This window comes from Chiroxiphia lanceolata, chromosome 10 (genome assembly GCF_009829145.1).
Source record: "Chiroxiphia lanceolata isolate bChiLan1 chromosome 10, bChiLan1.pri, whole genome shotgun sequence".
NCBI lineage: Eukaryota > Metazoa > Chordata > Aves > Passeriformes > Pipridae > Chiroxiphia > Chiroxiphia lanceolata.
In genome coordinates, this window is record NC_045646.1 from 23,580,887 (window position 1) to 23,602,682 (window position 21,796).

Consider the following 21,796-nt stretch of genomic DNA (forward strand, 5'->3'; position numbering starts at 1 on the left):
ACATCTGAGCAACGTGGTCTAGTGGAAGGTGTCCCTGCCCACGGCAGGGGGTTGGAACGAGATGGTCTTTAAGGTCCCTTCTCAGCCAAACCATTCAGTGATTCTGTGATCTAAGTGTCCTTCTCAAATGCAAGGGCTAATATCAGCACATTCCAAATAAATTCACTTGTTGCATGTTCACGAGACCTTCCTAGGCCAGGTACATGGTTATAACAAGATTTTTGCAAGAAACAAACTGCACATCTGCCCGCTGTCAGGTTTTTGCAGTTTTCTTTGAAATACCCATCCATTGCCATCTTTAGAGACAAGACATTTGCCTGAAAGTCCAACCAACAGCAACCATGTCAGCTCTTCCACTGCCCTGAAGTATTCCCTGTGTTTTAACTGGGTTAGAATAAACCCTTCCACTCCTTTGGAGCAAGTATCTTGGCCAGGTGGTTACCTGTACAAAACACCCACTGCAATACATTTGCGTACACCTATGAAAGGAGAAAATATAATCACTTTATTTTCAGTATACAGACTAAATCCCACCATAAAATCAAGATAATGAGTAAGCACACATGAATAAAACACTCTGCACTTAACCAAACCCCACTTTCGCCACGTCTGCTGAATCCATCGTTGGCCACATGGCCCTTTGCAGCTCTCCAGCGTTGTTCCCCAAAGTGGCTGCAGTGCTCCCAGGAGCAATCCTCCCTCTGCTTCAATTCAAAAAACGCTCCCAGTTTGTGTAAAGTGCTACATTTTCCTGTATGCCTTGAAATACTAGTTAGGTACAACACTATTTTGTCATCTCTGCTCCCAAGCTATGTCCGGTCCCCCTCCCACCCTTACATCAAAGCAACAATTACTTCTACAAGGAGGTAAAAATCAGCAAGCTGTAGCAATACAAACCCTTCAGAGGTGCAGAACGATGGCACAGTGCAGTCTGCACCACGGAGAGCAAGACAGAAACACTGACGAGTTGTACCACGCACATGCACACATCACCTCTGTAGAGCTTTCTCCACGCTGCGACTCCTTCCATGTCACACGCTCTTCACATTAAAAGAAAACCAGCCCTTGTCAGATTTAGCCCGTTTAAAGCTGCCAACAAAATCAGGCTCTGTGTGCTGTCAATGGGCATGTTATTGCTTGTAGTAAATTGAAGATGTGGACCTACACGTGAGATTGGCTCGCAAAGCAGAAAGGTCAGCAGAGGCCCCTCAGCAGTTTTAGGAACTGATCAGCTGGTTTTTCCTGCACCCTTCATATCGGCTACAACACTGCAGTTCAAAACATGCATCGTACCATCCTCGAGAAAACAGCCCCTGTCTTCTCTGGCTCCTATTTAATACATAAGGGCACTCAGCATAGAGTGTCACAGGTAATTTTAACAAGTTCATCATGTTCATCTTCGCTCGTTCACCTGAAAATGGGTGACCTGGGCTGTAACAGCAAAGGCCAGCAGCGCCGAATCCTCTCAAAAGCCACGTGTCACCAGGGGAGGAGCTCACAGAGCTGTCCGGCTGAACCTGGATCCAAGTGTTTCACAATCCAGTCTTTACACCTTGTGCCTCTAACTGAGTGTAAAGTTTACAACTGAGTGTCTTCAAGGAGTAATAAAGCAGCTCTTGGGATTTCTGCTAAGCCAACACTGACTCAAAGGCTCAGTACAAACTCACAGTGTCACACAGGAACACCAGCACCTTCCAGATCCCCAGCCAGTCCTCACAGCTCCCTACATCCTCTCTGAAGTTCCTTTCTTTGCTAACACACCCCAACTATAACCTTGCTTTGTAGCCTCTCCCGCTAACTATACTTTTCAAATCAGATCTGACTGCAAATCCTGCCCTTAACCTAGAGAGTATCATAAAATGGATAGATTATTTTCTGTCTACTACTGCTCCAGACGCAACGCTACCTAAAAAAACACAACTAATTCTTCCAGCAGTTGACCCAAACCAGCGCTGCTCTCCAACAGCAAATGGGTGAGGGCGGGCTGCAGATTGCCAAGTCTCCAGGCTTTCCACACCACAAAGTGAGGTAGCAACAAGCAGCCTTTGAAACAGCATTGTCTCTGTATTCTTTCCCTAGCACTGAATCCCTTTTCCACACAGTTTAGCTTGTGAACTAGAGGCTTCTCTGGAGCAGCGGAAGAAGAGAGATGGTAAATAAATAACAAATGATAAGAACTAGGCCAATAGTTTTACAAAGTTTTCCTTTTTGGTACCAGCACTGAGCACTGCTCGTTTCCAGGTGGAGAGAAATACAAAACACTTCAGTCTCTCTGTGAGCTTAAAGTCCGAGTGACTTCTGCACAATCTGCTTGGCAATTTTGTTAAATTGTTCTCTGTCTTCCCGCCACATCTTGGAGGCATCTACGTTGGCTCCACTTTCATCATTTGGCTCTGAAACAAGAAAGACTGAAAGGTAAGTGGGCAATGGAACAAGACCTTCTTGCTTCTTCAAGAATGCCACTCCCCCGAGGCTTTGATACACTTCTCCTCCTTGGGACTACAGAAACACCACTAAAGAACACCCAGTGATAGCTCCCAGATTCCCAAACAGCTCTGATTTAACTGACCACAAGAGAAAGGATATCACAGCAAGGTCGAGTTTAGGCGAGAAACAAGTGGCAGAGGAAAAGGACTTCCTTTTGTTTGTGCTCTCAGCAGCAGAGCCCCACCACGCACATGGCCAACACAATGGGGCACCCCCAGCGCCATCAAGGGGTTTTAAAACCGCACGTTGCTCCCTGCAAAATGTTCTTTCCTGGTTCTGCAGCTTCCCAGACACAAAGCCCCCACAACCAGGCCACCCAAACAGGCTCTGTCACTCACTGAGATGGCTTGTTCTATTAAAAAACAACAAAACAAACCAAGGAAACCCAGAGAATGCTTTCATTTCTGCAACATCTCTCATCTGAGGATTTCGGAGCGCTTTAGAAAGCACATGAAGTGCTGGGGTCAGGGGGGCTCCCCATTAGAAAAGAGGTGAGCGGAAACACAGGACTTGTCAGGTTTGTGGGCAGCCTACAGCAGGACACTGTCCCAGGATTACACAAGGCACTGAGACAGAACACACACTGCCCATTTCCCTTCACACACTAGTCCAAACCCACTCTGGCCCAGTTCCTTCTCTGGCTCACATCCTTCTCAACATGAGATGGTCCACCTGTAAAAACCAGTAGGTGTGCAGGTGACCCAGTCAGGTAAACTTGGGCTTATGCTGCCTGCAGAGCCAGAGCTGAGAGTTGGCCAGCAGCCTGAAAGAAGCTGATGTTTTAGCCTAATTACTCCAAAAGCCATGGGAAAACAGGATGCACAGACAGAGAATGAGACCATGTTGACTCCCGCACTTACCAGTCTAGGTAAGGCTGCACCACAAACCAAGCTCTTCGAGGCCATGGGAAGCCCAGCAAGGGAGGTGCTGTCTGCCTGCACAGCTTCCCATCAGCAGGTTACTATTCCAAAGCTAAAACAGTCCCACGTAGGAATCTGCTGCTTGCCCTTTGATCAGCTTTGCTGCTTCTAAACCCATTTATCCTTCAAACCCAATTCTAAGGGACACGGCTCTGCCCTCTTCAGGCAGTTCAGTGGCTCTGTCCACTATGTGGAAAAGGATCCATCTTTCAGGGAGCTGTACGTGACAGAGCTGATCCACGGCCCTCACTGGATTTAGGAAAAAACATTTAAAAGGATGCACAAAGAGTTTTTCACCCCAGGTCTCTTCTCAAGAAGCCTTCCCCTGAACCAGAGATGGCAGAGTGGGGCACATTCCCAGGCCAGGAATAACAAAGAGAAATGGAGGGTGCTGGCTTCTGAATCACAGAGGCCATGGGCTCCAGCTTACTGTACTGCTTAGATCTGGTAACACTCCAGCTGCCAAAGCCAAATTCAACACAGGCTCTAATCCACAGCTTTAAGAGCTGAACGGACACCACAGCAAATACAAAGAAGCTTTTGTCCAGGAGCAGGGAACCAGCCGAGCCTCTGGAACCACCTGACCAGTGCCACCAGCTCGGTTGCTGCCAACCTGGAAGGAAAGCCTTGCAGTTGCTTCCAAAGCTGGGAACACCTGGTTACTGATTCAGTCGCATTTTTTTCCAATTCTTTTCAGAAAACTGGTTTATTAATAAATAAATAAAGAGGCTTTAAGAACTGTGGTTGCTGCTGAGCAGTTTTACATGTGCTCTGCTCACTTAACAAAGCAAGCAGCAAGAGGCAGCTCCAGCTAACTCAGGACCTGCTGACAGAACAGCACTGCTCACCTGCCAGCATGCTAACAACCGACAGGAGGATCTTCTCCACGCTCTGCACGGGACTCCACCGCTCTGCGCTGCTCTCGTATCCCATGGGATCATCCCCGGGAGCGTGAAGGATAGAGATGCAGACTCTCCCATCTGGGTAAACTGAGCAAGAAGTATAGAGGATTGGTTGTTACTCAGTGGAAACACTTGGCTTCTCCAGATCTTTAGCCTTTGTATTGACTGAGGCCAAATCCAGTTTTAAATTTCCCCTTCCAAAGGCAAGTGGACACAAAATCCGAAAGACAAAAATCTTTAAGCAAATCTAACAAAGTCCTTCCCCAACAGAAACCTGCTGGGAGCACTCGTGTGTCATTTAATAACCAGTGACAGGCTCCATGGGAAACATAATAGATGTAGCCTGGTGGAATAAGGCACGGATTTATGCACAGACACAGTTCCAAGCAGGTAACCAGTCCTACTTAAATGGAACCGAATGCACTGAACACCCACTGGAGTCCTCTACTGGACCATGACTGTGAAAATAATTAAGCAAAAGAGGGAAAAGTGTTACGTTAAATATGCTATAAACATAAATGTGATAAAAAATAAAGTGTTATGCTAAAAACCATAACATAAATATATCATAAAGAATAGAACTGATCTTATTTTGAACATTACTGATATGTAATCAGAAGAATTCCCACAACTTTTTTTTTTTTTTCCATTTTGCTTAAAGCTCAGCTGCATTAAAGCACGGGAAACAAGGAAACCTATGAATTAAAGTTTCAGGCATCTTCCCCTCTACACCTTTAGCACAAGCAAAGTGTCTGCAACAGTACAAGTTGTCTTAACAGAGACTGGACTCTACTGACTTGGTAACAAACCAAACAAAGGTTGAAGAGGAAACACAAAGAGAATACAGTTGGAAACACTGCTCTAGCAACATGGCCTAATTCTGCAGCCTCCCAGGGGAGGACAACTTGAGCCAAGCACTTTCAGTGCTTCAGTTCCTCAGGTGACCAAACCTGTGCCACTGCCAGGGAAGCAAGACAAAACAAAGCGGGAATGACCGTTGGAAGCAGCTGTGCTCATTTCCAGTTCCTTCCATTCACCCAGCTGTGTCTGCACAAGCCTGTGACACGTAAGCTCTGTGGAAGACTTTTATTTACATCCCCTCCTGCAGCCCCAGGCTGGGGACTGGAGCCGGTCTAGCCGTTGTTGGAAGAGGAGGAAACAGCAGGTGCTAAATCAGCACTTCTCCTTGCAAGTTAGGAACCCACTGGTAGAAGGTGCTTCAGTGTGAGTGACTCTCTGTGCAGGGCCTCATTTCAAACAGCAGGAACACAGCGGCACAGTCAAGATGGCAAAGGCTGATTCCAGGAAGACATACTCATCTTCTCCCTCTCCGCTCAGGTGAGACCTCACCTGCAGTGCTGCCTCCAGCTCTGGGGCCCTCAACATCAGAAGGATGTGGAGCTGCTAGAACACGTCCAAAGGTGGCCACAGAGATGCTCTGAGGGCTGGAGCCCCTCTGCTCTGGAGACAGCCTGGGAGAGCTGGGGGTGTTCAGCCTGGAGAAGAAAAGGCTCTGGGGAGGCCTTGGAGTGCCTGAAGGGGCTCCAAGAGAGCTGAAGAGGGATTTTGGACAAGGGCCTGGACAGGACAAGGGGGAATGGCTTCAAACTGACAGAGGGCAGGATTAGGGAAGAATTGGGATATTGGGAAGAAATTCTTTCCTGTGAGGGTGGTGAGGCCCTGGCACAGGTTGCCCAGAGAAGCTGTGGCTGCGCCTCCCTGGAAGTGTCCAATGCCAGGTTGGATGGGGCTTGGAGCAACCCGGTCTAGGGGAAGGTGTCCCTGCCCATGGCAGGGTGCTGGAATGATGTGGGCTTTCAGGTCCCTTCCAACAATCCCTTCCAATCCCCCCTGACGATCCTATGATCTTTCCATGTCGTCGCTCAGTGCTAATGCAAGCACTGCCATCAATCACTACTTTGAAGTTGTCTTCACCAGAGCATCCAAGAAGGTCATTTTAATTTAAGAGAAGATAGTTCAGAGATGTTTTGATTCCCCCTTCACATAACATAAACTGCAACGATGAGGGAACACAGCAGACTTTTTAAACATTTTCCTTGCAATTTCTCACAGCAGGATGAACAGGCACTTAAGGAACAGAAAAAGCAGAGGTGCAGCCTTTCTGGGTAGAATCAGCCCAGCACAACCCCAGCTGAGAAGAAAGACTCGAGTGTCTACTTCAGGTGACCTAAACTTCAGACTTACAAGACCCAGAGTTTTAAAGAACTGAGCTGACCCCTTAGTATGCTCCAGTTAACCACATGGAAGAAGCACCCATATGTAAAGCCATCCTGTAACACAGAGTCAGGCAGTTTGTGCTTCTCTGCACCCCACTCTTCCTGGCAATGCTGCACACAACGTAGCTGCCAGCAGCAAACCTCAAGGCAAGGCCACAGTGGGAGCTGCAGAGTATTGTGTGGACACGGATTTGCTCACGGAGACCAGTCCTGGCAAGAATTTTGGGTGAATTAGTCCAGCTGGAGCAAGGTGCTGATGTGGCCACACTGCTTCCAAGTGCCAAATGCTGCCCTGCTGTGGACACCAGAGCTCCAGAGGTGATGCCACACTGCCTTAGGCATGTCCACACATTTCTACCCTGTGACATGCAGGTGTGTCTTCCCCAGGAGAACAGAAAGATGTGGATTAAATGGGCAAGAACCTGCACGAGTGGTGCTTCCAGAAGGGAAGAACAGAACAACTTCACAAAATTGCAAAATTCCTTGGAATAGGATGAAATAAGTCAATTCCCAGCTGAAGTTACGACTTGTGTTTTGCAAGTGTGGGAACATCAGCTGGAGAGAAAGCATTAGGCAGGAGGACAGCATTTGCCTTTTATTGCTCCCAAGTGGCAGAGACCTAACAGCCTAGAACACAGATGCAGCCCACTGAACCTGGGTGATGACAAACAACCTTTACAGAATCCACGTTGATTTAGAAGATGTCATAAGCAATGATTTTATACAGAATTTCAAGGCTGATGCCAGAAGGCAGTGCTCCAGGCTGCAAAGGGGGGCTTTATGGTTTTTTCATGTCCAAGGCTCAAACCTGTTAGCTGTACTTCTTGTTACTGCAATTACTTCCACTGAAAACTCTTAAGATAATATTGTCACCATCACAGAATCGCTAAGGTTGGAAAAGATCTCTGTCATCATGGAGTACAACTGCAATCAGAGTTGCAGAGCAAAGGTCAGCAAAGTCTTAATATTAAACGCCCAGCAAATGTGTCATCTGCTTGGACAGAGCACTCTGTATTTCAGAAAGATCCCATCAGAAATGTTAAACAAACCTGTGACTTCATGCTGCCTGACGAAGCTGCACCCACACTTTGGTGAACATGAACAACTTTTCACTCATTAAAATAACACCAAACTACCTAAATACAAGCCATAGAGCAAGACTGAGTTAAAGAAGCATTTGGACCACGCTCTCAGGCACATGGTGTGGTTCTTGGGGTGTCCTGCACAGGGCCAGGAGTTGGACTCAATGATTCTGATAGGTCACTTCCAACCCAGTATATTCTATGACTCTATGACTGGAAAGAGCCTGTATTAATTCACTAAGGCTCACATCATGTATAGAAGATTCAGCTGTAGATTCAGCTTTATCCAATAGTTACAAGTATACCAGAATTATCTTAAAGGCAGTGAATTTTTTTGGAATCCTTACTGGACTGTTAAGGAGCAAAAGGTTTACGAGGAGTAATGTGATTAACAGAAAAGGACCCTAAAACAGAGGAAAAACTGGACAGCTGAATGCTCCTGCTGCATGGCCAAGGCTGGAAAGGGAGAGAACCACCTTCAGGAAGGACACCAGCTCTCCTGCTGCACAAATTTGTTTTTAAAAGTGCACAAGCAACCCACTCCCCTGTGCATCCTGCTGCATCAGACTCACTGTTGGGATGGAACATCTCGCACGTGAACCTCATCTTCGGAGGACTCAATGGGTAGTCGAGTGGAAAGCTCAGGATAGCAGGGAACACACCATACTCAAAACAGGTGTCTTCAGGACCCCTAGAAACAGGTAAAACATTATTCACCAGTTTTAAACAGCTCTTTCACCCAAATTCTTGTCTAAATGAGATGTCTGAAGCTTCAGTTGGATCATCTTCTCTGGGAAACAAAGAGTTAACATGCTCTTACCCCACACCTCATAAACTTAAATCCAAATACAAGGCTTGGGAGGCAAGGGGGAAATCAAAGCTTGCACACTAAATTACTAGGAAGGTCACAACACTGTTTAATTAGCAGGGTGTGTCTGGATATAATTGGAGTATCTGGCTCCAAGGCATGTTCCAGGATTTGAGCGTCTGCACGTCAAGAGAAAGCAGAGGCAGGTGTGGGACTCCTCTGCCTTTGAAGATACTGTTATGCTGCACAAGACAGAGATGTCAAATACTGGAGCTCAAAAATAAATTATAAGCCTCACAGAGATCCCAGCTGCCAGTCTCGAGAACAACCACACAAACATTTATCGCTGTCTGATGCAGAAAACACAGCGAGGGTTTGCAAAAATAAAAACAGAGCCCTGAGACCATAATTGCCAGAGGAGATGCAGGACAACAATGTGTCTTTGCAGACTTCAGGTATTGAGTTTGTCCTCCCTCGAGTGCATGTGGAGAACAAATGGCTTCACCAGGGTTCTTGTAGAAACATTTCCTTATTGTGTTCCGCATCTAGTTCAAAGTGCAATCGAGTTGAGAACATGAAGACAACTATTTTACCCTGCCTGTATAAAACACTTTTGAAAAGTGAGCAGAAAAAAAAGTTTATTAGCCATGATTTATTCAAACTTGATGAACCATCTGGAAGTTGTAACATAAACATGATTTCCCTTGATTGGAAAAATGACGAAATAAGCTTCAGCACTGAAAATGGTAGGCAGGGAAACCTGATATGTTTAGTAAAAAGCCCTTCAAACAAAGATTCTACTGACTGGGAAATAAGGTTTAGGAATATATTCATGCCTCCCCCTCCCAGTCCCCATTCCCCGTGCCAGAAAGAACATTAAAAGTTCAAGGATTCCTAACAATTAAGACAGCCATTGATAACCTAGAGAAAAAGAAAACCGAGAGCAGCAAATCCTAAAGCCTTACGAAACTCACTCTCTCAGACTTTGGGACTCAAAAGACTTGGCTGGTAGATAAACACAAGAACTATGTGATTTAAACCCGAGCATTGACACTGGCAGGTAAGATAACAGAAATGCATCAACAGCATGCAAGAATGAAAGCTAAATTGTCTCAACCACTTTGTTCCCTTTCCGGCCTTTTCCCTAAATTTAGTCGGGATTCAATTCACATCTGAGAGTAAACTGAATGCATTTTTTCATGACCATTTTAATTCCAGCTGCATTTTAAAGGCTTATTGTTGAACTTCTGAGAGTATGTACATACAGGCATTGAAAAGCTGGTGGGTGTCTTATGTTCTGTTTTGAGAGCAAACCCACAGCCTTGAGGGCTCTTCTGTCAAATAGGCTCAACCCAACACACTCCATTTTCGGCCCTGCTTTTGTTTTAGCCACTCAGCGCTGCCAGGATCAACTTCAAAGAAATTATTAAAGTTAATCCAAGACAGCATTTGCAGCTACAAAACACTCAGCATTTGAACTTAATAGCATCATTTTCAGCTCAAAAAGGACATCAGCAGGGCCTGGGAGGTAAGAGCAAGGCAGCTTCTGCAATCACCCCCCTGCTCTGCAGTGATTCCACAGCTGACTTTAAGCATGAAAATGAGAAACTCTGACCTCCATGAGCCGGCTATTACTCAGGCAAGGGGCTGAAAAGGGTGGTGGGTATCTGCCAAAATAAGAGGGAAAAGCGCCTTGACGAGGACAGCTCATGGGGATTGTTTAGTCTGGAGAAAAGGAGGCTGGGGGGACCTTCTTGCTCTTTACAACTCCCTGACAGGAAGGTCAAGCGAAATGAGGGTCAGGCTCTGCTCCCAGGAAACAAGAGACAGGACAAGAGGAAACGGCCAAAAGTTGTGCAGGGGAGGTTTAGATTGGATATTAGGGAAAATTTCTTCCCTGAAAGGGTGGTCAGGCACTGGCACAGGCTGCCCAGCACAGCGGTGGAGTCACCATCCCTGAAAGTGTTCAAAAACACGGACCCCATCCCTGAAAGTGTTCAAAAACACGGAGATGTGGCACATGGGGACATGGTTTAGTGGTGGATTTGGCAGTGTTAGGGGAAAGGTTGGACATGATGGTCTTAGAAGTCTTTCCCAACCTTAATGATTCCATGATTCTTAATTCTATAATCAGAGCTTCAAATACATTTGTAAATGGCTTATTTGTAAAAAGATAACTGGAAAAAGACCAAACCCCACAATCACGAGGTGCCCAAAAGAGGAATGGAGACAAAAGTCATAAGCCTAATTATAGCTCTAATTACCTTTCTAGACAGCTTTTTGAAAAGTTGACTTCAATTTATATTGTTTAGTTTTCAAGCAATCTTTAGGCTAATAAAGTTCTTAACAATCGTGTGGTTTTGTGTCTTTTGGGGATAAACTGTAATAGCAACACACACTTGTACAAGGCAACTAGAGAGGGTAAAACTCAGCCTTGAAATGTTAAATCCATGAAAAGGAGACAGCCTGAAGGACCTCACACAGCGCTAAGGAACTGGGCAGCATAAGGCAAACTCTCCTGAAACGCTGTTGCAAAGATCTGACTTTCAGAAATACTCCCCACCTCCGCTGTTCAGAAAGGTTTCCACGTGGTATTTTCAGCTCTTGATCTATTACACTCATTTTGGGAGCGTTAAGAGCTGTTCTGTCCTTCAGACATGTCAATACAGCCTTAACATTTATATGTCTCACATTCCTCCAGCACTGCTGCTGCGGGCAAGAACACTGGAAATACAAATTATTATTTCCATTATTTAAAAAGACATTATTTTATCTCTGAGCCAAGTTCTTACATCAATCTGTGTAACATTACCCAGCCCACCTCTGAACTGATAAATGAGAGATGTCTTTTCTCTCCTAGGTCTCTTTTTTTTTTTAAAAATTTATTTGCCATTACGTGTGCTCTAGCTTTATATAAATTGGGTGAAGGCAAAAAGTATTCTGTTCTTTTCACTATCATGTTACCTAGATTTTGCACATCATCCATCTGAAAATTTGAAGCCAGCTTTACTCTAATTTCCTCATCTGCACACCTCTCATTCCCAGAATCTCATACAGCAGATTTGAGATTACAAAACACTGGAAGAGATCACCACAAATACAAACAAGACGTGTAGCTTGCTTTCCAAAGGTATGCAAACACTGCTACTAACAGGGCTTGTAAAGAGATGAAAGTAACCAAATGTGTTTAGGGTAAACATGTTTCTATTGTACCACAGCTTCAGAATTGAGCAGATCTTAAAATAAAACTTGATTATGACACACACACAATACAGAAACCAAAATGAAAGCACCTCCTCCGCCTCTCATTTTACGCTGACAAAGACCTGAAGCTCAACACTCAGCACTTTAAAGGGCTTTCAAGTCTGCAAGCAGCAACTTCATTCTTTAGGAACATTATGGGAAATATGAAAAAGTACTGTCTAGGCTAAACCAAAGCTCTACTCATCCACACAACCTCTGCTAAGGGAAAGTACCAAGAGGCAGGAATATTCCAAGAAGTGCATTAAATCCTCTGGGATTTCCACTCCCAGCAATGCACAGCTGTCTGACCTGCAACCTGGCACATTACAAAGCACATGTGCTGACTATGCCACTCGCAGAAAGCATAAGACCCTGCAGCCAAAATCTTTGGTGTCAGGCAACAACCAACCTATTTCCATGCTAAGTGTTTAATTTCAGGGGACTGAGCTACCAGGAAGCACAACCTGTTATCCCAAGAGAAATCGCTGCACATAAGCAGAGGCATTTGCCAACTCTTCCCATTAGTGAGCAAACAAGCAGTGGTAATCCAAACCTCCACTTACCAAGGCCTAAAATAACTCAGAGGCTCCTGCTTGCCATACAGCAGGATCACCCACACAGCTTGTGTGGAACAGGGGATTCACTACAGCCCGGGATGCTTTTGTATTGGTTGTGTGCCTGAGCCCAGGAGACAGAAACCTTGTTTTTCATCCCTAGACAATACACTCCCAGCAAACCGAGCTAGGAAAACTCTGCCACCCACGCCAGCTGAGAATCTCACCAGTCAGCACTGGTGGTTGCAGGGAAAACCTGCCCAGAGCCCAGTGGGGACAGAGCAAGTGGGGCCACAGCTACCACCTGCTGCTCCCAGAGTCCTCCAGGACCCCCCAGCCCTGGCTGAAGGAAAGGAAATCACCAATTCTTACCAAAGGAATCCTGAAATACAGAGCCGGGATCTACCCCAATAATAGACCATCAGATTCAAGATGAACTTAGTGGTTTAAAGCTTCTTCCTCTTCTAATTGTGTAGCATTTGCATAAACTGTCAGATGTGAGTAACAAAGGTCTCCTTTCTTCCCCTCTGCCATTTTAGAACTTTATTTTGTAAAAACCACAAGTTATTCCACGTACTCAAAGTTCCCAAAAGTACAGCATGACTAAGAGTACAAGAAAGAGGTAAGACAACTCCTAAGACGCTGGTCAGGAAGATTTTGTCTTTTCATGGCTAATTTTGCTACCAACAACCATACCCATCAGCTGGGGAGTGGAAGGGAGAGAACACAGCTTTTTAAAGGAGTCTTTGCCACCCCCAAAACACAACAGGTTTTTCAGAGCTATTCACCAAAAGAAGAGCTTTCTATACAGAACCACTGCACTCAACTCTTCACAACACCAATCTATTCATGAAGTTTAAAGAATTACAAAAGATTTTTTTATTTAACTATGAATAGTTTTTCAGATCAAAACCTTTCAAATTTTCTAGAAAAAAGACTGGATAGTAAGTAAATTAATTCTAGACATTGATTTTTTTTTCTCCTGTCGCTAATAATCTGTGTATTTTGCTCCACTTAAAATCTGCCCTGCACCTGCAGTTAAGCAGTGTTCCAACAGCTCTGTGATCTACAAGCAATTTGTTGTTTCCTACAGCGTTTGTAAATGTAACACATAGTCAAGGGAGCCCAAATGAAGATTCCTGAAAAATTTGCAAGCTTATTATTATGACACCTGTACAACAAGTGATCACAAGTTGTACACTTCACCAATGCTGTCTCTATCATCCTGGTTAAAATCCAAATATAACTCCCTGTTTAGGTGAGAGAAGGAATTCCCAGTCAAGGTAGGCCAAGGCTGATGTCATACAGAACTGATAGTAATTTTTTTACATTCTTGATCTCCTAGAAACTAATCACAGCATGCAACTGCTGATTTCAGACACAAAACAATATTAACTCACATGATCAGGGCTTCCCATTCAAAGAAGTTCTCTTCATTCATGGGACCTGTGAAACAAAACAGAACAATGCTCAGTGCCACCTGAACACAAGGTTACAGCTCCAGAGAGCACAAACCCCACCCGGCTCCTCACCTGCCACGATCCCTTCAGGTGGGTTCAGGGTCAGCTCTGTGGAAACAGAAACACAAGGAAGGTTAAGGTGACCCGTGAGCCCGAGCATTTTGGGTGGTGTTTGCTTTGCCCACAGCTTAGCACAGAGGCCCCACCACCAAACACCCTTGGAGAACAGCTTGAGGATACCATGGGAGGAATCTCCTGGCCGTGCTTCACTGAGCAAAACTTCACATCCAGGAGGCCCAGGATGCCACTGCTCACAATTTAACTGCTACATGCAAGACAAGTTTTCTAGACAAAATTATCTGGCACTTTGGGCTTCTTCAGCCTCCCAGAATTAGTCTTAGAATCACAGAATTGTTTAGATTGAAAAAGACCTCCAGGATCATCGAGTCCACTATCTTCCCAGGGGCAACAATTTAAAAATGAGAGGGAAAACAAAAACTCTTTCCACGGAGCCTGAGAAACACCCCCCTCTGGGACCTCTGTGGTATCTGCAAGTACAAACTCAACAGCCTACAAAGAGGTTCTATTACTGTGACCTCTATGCACCCATTCAGGTTTGATGCACTTCAGTACAAAACCCAGAATGACACAAAAGCAGGAGAAGCAGAGACATTCATACAATAACCTCCGGCATCAGCCCCCCATTTCAAGCCTGGTGAAGCCCAGTAACACCATGTGCTGATAGAAGAACAACCAGGTTTTCTCCTGTCTAGTGGAATGACCATCAACTTCCAGTTTCTGATGTTCTGCAGGGTGGCAGCAGCAGGGGAGGCACAGCTCAGCTGCACACAGGCAACCAGTGGCCTGCAGTCCCAGGGGTTCAACATCAGCCCCACAGTGCTGGCAGGTCAGCCAGTGGGACTGGTGGCAGGAGGTGACACTCCCAGCTGCTTTTCCAGCACAGTGTTTCCTAACCAATGGCCTGTGGAGCACCAGTAGCCTGTAACATAGAACACAGCCACAAGAACCACCATGCTCATTCCCACGCAGGAAAACGAGCAGGAACACGGACCCAGGCAATATGGGAAGTCACAAACCAATAAATGAAATGATTGACCTAATTTCTGTTAGGCTGTAGGTGAAAACTGCTGCATGGAACAGACTTCTGTCTTAGAGCAGCTCCTTTACTGTAGGGTTCAAAGATGTGCCAAGATGCATTGACAGGAGAGACCGTGAAACTCTCCTGTTCCCTCAGGTTGCCCTTAACCTTGGCACAGCCCTCTCTGAAGCTCCAAAGCCCGGAAGCCCCAGACTGAAACTCAGCCTTATGGTTTCCCAAAATGTCCTGACATTCAGGGACAGGTTTTTCCAGCTTCACAGTGGGTCTCCAGCAGCTTTTATTGTTGATGCTTTTAGACAGAAAGAGGGAGATGTCAAACCCAGGAGCTCCCGGAATCATTTTGCTCCATCTTGTGGCTCTCTCTAAGAAAATCCCTCTGATGTTTCCCATGATTTCCCTGGAAAAGCCAGCAGCACCTGTGTATCCCCTGTGGTGGCAGCCAAGCAGAGGTGTGCCATACAGCTCTCCATTCCAACGAAAACCAGGGCAATGGGCCAAAGGCCACAGAGCAAAGGGTCTTCATGAGATCACAGGTTCAATTCTCCACTTCCTTGCTCAGCTCTCCCCTTGGAGAAAGAGGTTTCCATTCTTAAGGATCAGGCAAAGTGAGAACTGGGCAGTCAGGTGCACAGGAGGTTTGATTTTGAGTGGCTGCTGCTACACCTGGTCATTGAGAAAAGAAAAACCTCTTTTCCACAGGGATGGTCACATCCTACCCAGTGATTTCTCTGAAGCTGTTCAAAGGGAAACTCCAAGTACAGTTTTCGGAGCTGCACAGCATGAACTGCTGGGATCTGACACAGCATCAGCTGCTTCAGGCTCACCAGACCCTCCAAAAATGGAATGCTAGGGGGTAGTTTTTCCAATTATTTATACATGAGCAGCAAAAAGCAGTGAAAGGCTAAAACGAATGCTCAGATCAAATGCAGAACGACTTTGACAGACCAGCTAGGCCAAACAGTCTCCCTCAGTGAAGAGATTTTCTCTAATATCCAATCCAAACCTCCCCTGGTGCTACGTGAGGCTGTTGTTACCTGGGAGCAGAGCCTGACTCCCACCTGGCTCCACCCTCCTGTCAGGGAGTTGTAGAGAGTGAGAAGGTCCCCCTTCAGCCTCCTTTTTTCCAGGCTGAGCCCCCCCAGCTCCCTCAGCCTTTCCTCATGAGAGTTGTGCTCCAGAGCCTTCCCCAGTTCCATTACCCTTCTTTGGATAGCAAGGAGCTGAGCCCTCTGCCCAGGCTAAGCATGGACAGTATCCAACAGAAGGCACTCACAGGGAAAATACAGATCCTGAAGCTACACTTACTACTGTAGAGAGGCAGCTTGCCCAAACTTGATGCAGCAGCTGGCTCTTTGAGGCAGGCAAAGAAGAGTTTGGGTTGGAAGGACCTTAACACTCATCAAGTTCCATCCCCTGGGATGGGCAGGGATGCCACCCACTAGACCAGGTTGCTCAGGGCCCCATCCAGCCTGGCCTTGAACAATCAAAGCCAGGACACCTATGCTGACATTTCACATGGTGCTAACTGCCAGAGCTGCCACCAGCAAGATCCGTGGGATAAAGCAGCCCCCTGCTGTGCCCAGGGAGCTCGCTCCCTCCAGGTAAGCCTTGGGTTCCTGTTGTAAATCACTGACACAGAAGTGACGGTCAAAGAAACGATTGCTGAATGTTGAGAGCTCTGTAACAAGTCAAACCAGCCCAACCCAGTCTGTTCAGAAACATGTTGCCCAGCTCACATAACCAGGGTGAAAAACGACACCACGTATGGAAGACCACCAGAGGTCCCTAAAGACACCAAGGTGAAGAAAACCCCGCCTATGGAAGATCGTGGAATGTTCTGTAACCACCTATGGAACTGGTATGGATACTTCTGGCTAATAAATAGGTGTACCACCTGGAGCCAAGGATGCACGTTAGGAGGAGTCATCCCCCCTGCATCCAGCGCTGTAATAAAGTAAAACCTGCTTCTAATACTACAACTGGTGTTAAGGAGTTTTATTCCAGAGTCTCGGCTTCCTACAGAGTACGCGCACGAGCAGAAACATCCTACTAAGAGGTTCAAAGAGGTTGATGAGGACTTAATTTGCAAAAAAGAATAAAACAGCAAGCCAAGAAACGAATCAGCTTTGAAAGAGGTAAAGGGGAAAGCCAGGAAAGTCGTTGCTTGTAAGCTCAAAACAGCTGACACTACAGAACTGTGATGCTTCTCTTGGGAACGAGGGGCAGATCTGGTGCACAATCAACACCTTCATTTCACTGCTCTTTGTGGAGTCATTATCAGCCAATTCCACCTTGGAGACTGTTCTCAGGAAAACTGAAAACACACCTTCTTGTTAAAGGTCTCAATAAAGAGACTGATCGCATCCCGATAAGAGACGTCCAACAGTATGGTTTTTTTCTAAAAGCTGCACCTAATTTAGGTACCTCCAAGGGGATTAAAAACCCGGACTCGGGAAACATTAAGGGCGTGCTCACTGCCCTATCTGAAAGCATCTGGACTGAGGTACTTGAAAACGGTCAGTTTTCTTCTGGCTCCACAGAACTCTTCCCAAGCAATAAGGATGGGAAGCACTCACTGAAGCGCTGCCAGGTTCAGAAGATGTATTATTCCTGTGGATTCTCAAATCTCACAACATAAATCTCGTATTTTTAACCCGACAGCACTCCCAAAGATACCTGTTGGCATTACAACCTACTGCTCTATTGCCTCTTTGTACCAGGAAGGAAATACAGGGCATACAACCAGGCACAATAGCTCTCAGGTCTCTAGAGATCTGACTTAATTCTTCCAAAGTAACCCATTTTAGATTTGAAATTTCAGCCAGTGTAAGATATCTTCAAGATCTTGCAGCCAGGAAGCAGTAAACTTTCCATCTCTTTAACTCCTGTGAATACAAGCTGCTACTGAGAGGCTAATATCAGGCCTTAATACTATTACACATCTAGAATTAACAACAGACTCTATAAAAATAACAGACAAAACTCAACAGACTCTAATAAAAATAATGCCCTTTTTTATATCTGATATTTTTGAAGGCTTTAGCCAAATCAGTTCTGGCAGAGTAGATAATAAATATGAGGCAGAAAAAAGCCAAACATGCAAACAAAGATCTAAATGAGGACAAAAAAATGAATCCATATGATGTGGCTGTCCACACCCACCATCCCTTTCTTTTTCTAAAGGAAAGAAAACCAGAGCAATTTCACAGCCTCTCACAAAATGGAATAATATATTTGGGCTCTGACAGGTAGAAACTCCTCACAATGTCAAGCATTTTTCACATAAAGCAACAATAAATACATATTACATAAAGATTGAAACGTGTGCACACATGCACAGAGAAAATCAAAGACCAAAACTGAAAAAGAAAAGGAAAGAATTGGAAGTCTGGCAAGCAAAATACATCCCCCAGCAAGGGACTGACTGCCAAACACCTCTGTCATGACTAGAAGTAACTAAAGAGGAGAGATAGAAAGGAGAAAGAGGGAAAGCAAAAGATTGTGTTCACCAATTTCTACAAAGACTGAAAACCATCTTCATGTTCACAATCACCCAGTGCCTGCATCCACACCAGCAACTCACATCACCAGGGGGAAATGGAAAGTTCACAGCTCAGTCCCAAGGCAGGGCTTGCTCTTTTTCTGCAAAAAGGGGCAGCAGAACTGCTCATGACCAGGAACTGTTTCTATTCTTCAAAATAACTTTTGATGAAAACCTGCACAGGGCATGAGAGCTTCTGAAGAGCTACGGCTCACTGCCAGCCTTCTGTGAAACACTAGGGGAGGGGTTTAAGTCAGGCTTGACTCTGGGGTCTGTAGCAGGGTCTGAGGTGCTCAAGGAAAGTAACAACCCAGAAAAGGCACGTGCAGCCCAGGAAAATCCAGGCAGCAACAGACACCAGAACGTCTGGATAACTGCACTGCTGCAACTTGGGTTTCCAGAATTCAAAGTACTTTGCAGTTAGTCACATTAATTTTTTAAAATACTGTGTTTTATTGGAGGTGGGAAAGTGTTTCTAAAGGCAGATCACAGACCAAACATTATCTCAGTTCATGACTAGTGTTACCCTGGGAAACCAGGCAGAGAAGATTCACCTCATGTCTATCCATGGCATTAAGTAATTTTTCTGATGCCCTTTAATATAATTTTTTTCCTAAAGATTTAATTCATATAAGACACTCCAGTCAGATCTCTGACTCTCTCTCAACAACAGAGGATCAAAAATGCTTTTTGGGACTGAGGGGATTGATGCAAGAGAACAGACAGAAGCAGAGCCAAGTCTTTCTGTGGTTGTTTTTCAGGTCAGTGCCTCTGGATCACAATGGAAAATGCAGATTTCTAGGACACACAGGCTTTGCCCACACACCCACGGGGCTTGCCCACCACTCCCAGCTGTCAGTGTCACCCCCTGAGCGGGGGGAGCCTGGCCCCCCAAACCCCTGTGTGACAGCTCAGCTTACAGACCTGTGCTCTGGGAACAGGCACGGTGTTGGCAGGGAACGTGTGCCTATAAATACTCTATTTTACTCAGGCTGGAATCTTCCACTAAACCATGGCAGAGAGAGAAATGACTGCCCGTCCCTGGACAGCCTGGGGAGTGCAGTAAGTGACCTTCCCTAGAGCAGGAGAACAGTTCTTAAAGCCCAGCTCCCTCCTTCCCCACCAAACACTTTGTTTCTGCATTTTAATTCCTTGCCATAATAAATAAGGCAGAGCATCAGAGCCCAAAAGCAAGGAGTTAAACAAACAAATATTTCTTGCCAACAAAAGGCGCCTTCAGACACCTCTCAAGCTCACCAGGGAGCAGATGATTCATCCCAGGAGAAGTGGCATTCCCAGAGGGACCCAGTCCCTGCTCCTTGTGGGGGGCTGGTCTGGATCACTGCTTTCCACCTCCTCCAAGTCACCTCTCACGCTGATTTTTAAACAAACAAGCAAGTCTATGTCCTTGATCACTACATTCGAGTTTAAATGCTTTTACTAACCACTTCAGTTAAGGACAAAATCCCAGAATTGTTTGGGTTGGAAGAAACTGTAAAGATCATCTCGTTCCAAACCCCTGCCATGGGCAGGGACACCTTCCACTACACCAGGTTGTTCCAAGCCCCGTCCAACCTGGCTTTGAACACTCCCAGGGATGAGGCAGCCACAACTAGAAGGTATCTATCCTGGTAAACACCTCTAATGATCTTTGAGATAACAAAGCTCTGCAACAGAGACTTTCCACATCTGGAAAATCTTAACAGGGAAAAGCATGAAAGTAACTGGCCACTTGCCCAGGGTTCCCAGCCTCGCCCATGACTAAGCTCCTGGAGGCGCGGAGTCCCCGATGTGTCACCCGCACACCGCCCGCCCCCCCTGTCCCGGTGCACAGGCTGTGTCCCACCTGCGAGAGGGGGCCGCGGTGCCGAGGGTGCCCCCCTTCGCCACAGCTGCTCCCCAAAGCCCGCGGTGCCCCGTGCTCGGTACCCCTCACCCCCCGCCCCGGGGGCTCTGTACGGACGCGGGGAGGGCCCTGCAGCCGGTGCGGCAGGGGCAGGAAGGCCCGCGGCCTGGCCTGGCCTGCCCCGCCACCGCCCCGCGGGCCCTCCCGGGCTGTGGGAAGGATCCCGGCGGGAGGGGCAGCGCGGGAGACCCAGGGAGCGCGACTCACGCTTGTACTCGGCCATGAGCCGCTTCAGCGCCGTCCCCGCCATGGCGCGGCCCCGCCGCCGCTTCCGGGTGCGCGGCCAGAGCGCCCGGGGGTGGGGATGGGGGGAGGCGCTCTATCCCGCCGCCCGCGCCTCTATGGTAGCGCCCAGTCCTCCAGCAGGCGCCGCGCGTGCCCGGGAACGCACCGGGAATTCCCGCTCCCGGGGGCGAGCCTGTGGGAAGCGACGGGAACGCGGCAGCTGCTGCGCCAGGGTGGGAGAGAGGGTAATGCGCAAAGTGCTGCATTGTGCGGCAACCCACCCCACGGAGCGGGGTCTGTGCAGGAACACCGCCCCCTCCCAGGGGGGTTTTGTGCAGGTGGTGCCTGGAGCGGCTCCCGCACGGGCCCTTCCAGCCAGGACAGGGCCACTGAGAGCACGAGGCGGGAGCCCGAGAACCAGACTGGATTCACCGTGTGAGAAATAGAAACCCAGTCGGCTGATTTCCAATTAGAATTTATTATATGATAAAAGCAAATTCAGCGCTGGGTGATCAGGGAGGGGGTTCAACAACTCCCAACGCCTGTCACACCCAACGAAGACAGTTGTTCTACATTTATTTCCAACTAATTCATGAATATTCATTATACATAAGCATAAACATTACATATAGTTAAGTCAGACATTCAACAGATGTTTGCTTGTTATCTATACAAAGTTATAAATTTTTAAGAAAGGTGCTATTATCTAGCTAACTAAACAAAATTCCTTCACTATAAATCTTACACAAGGTAAAAGGGAGGTAACTTGTTTTATCTCTTTATAGGGGCCCAATTAAGTTTAACGATTTGTTTTTCTTTTCTCTCTCCAGGTCATATTGACCTTACACTGTTCTCTTTTAATTAGCCCGAATCATTTTCTCAGTTTATCACAACTGTGTGCAGCAGCAAAGGGCGACACATCAACGTACAAATTCAAGAGCAGACAACGGGATCCGCGGGATGTCCCACCCCAGCCCACCAACAGGAACACGAAAAAGGAAAACGGGGGCCCTTCCAGTGAGATTCCTACAAGCGGGAGCAGATCTAACGTGGCCAAATGGAAAGAGAAAAGGCTGGTATGAATCCCATGGAGCAGCAGGACAGCCTGAGTTAAAATTCCCCTGGAACGGGCTCCACGCAGCCCAAACCACCACACAGATCGTTAAACTTCGAAAGGTTAGGGAGACAGGAGAGCAGGTGATTATTTTGAAGACACCTCTCTCCTCGCTCACCCGCTTTTCTGCACAGTTTGGTGACATTGAAAAGTGCTTCCCCCCCCCCCCCCCATTTATCAAGTTTATCTACCAAAAA

The 21,796-nt window shown here is 46.6% G+C and overlaps 1 protein-coding gene across 1 annotated transcript; it reads right to left on the reverse strand.

Moving 5' to 3' along the window:
- Window positions 1–482: 482 nt before the first annotated feature.
- On the reverse strand, window positions 483–20,562 carry UBE2G2 (ubiquitin conjugating enzyme E2 G2). Its single transcript, XM_032697932.1, has 6 exons — window positions 20,468–20,562; window positions 13,766–13,801; window positions 13,634–13,679; window positions 8,201–8,319; window positions 4,256–4,396; window positions 483–2,393 (listed from the first exon to the last, which is right to left on the reverse strand). The coding sequence occupies exons 1-6, from the start codon at window positions 20,508–20,510 to the stop codon at window positions 2,281–2,283; spliced, it is 498 nt and encodes a 165-aa protein (XP_032553823.1). The 5' UTR covers window positions 20,511–20,562; the 3' UTR covers window positions 483–2,280.
- Between the last annotated feature and the right edge of the window lie 1,234 nt (window positions 20,563–21,796).

Bases quoted from the DNA above. Each gene is read 5' to 3' on its own strand.
- UBE2G2 (XM_032697932.1), bottom strand. From the start codon at position 20,510: ATGGCGGGGACGGCGCTGAAGCGGCTCATGGCCGAGTACAAGC. The intron at 13,802-20,467 runs GTGAGTCGCGCT...CTGTTTCCACAG, and splicing joins GCTCATGGCCGAGTACAAGC to AGCTGACCCTGAACCCACCT. The intron at 13,680-13,765 runs GTGAGGAGCCGG...TTTGTTTCACAG, and splicing joins ACCTGAAGGGATCGTGGCAG to GTCCCATGAATGAAGAGAAC.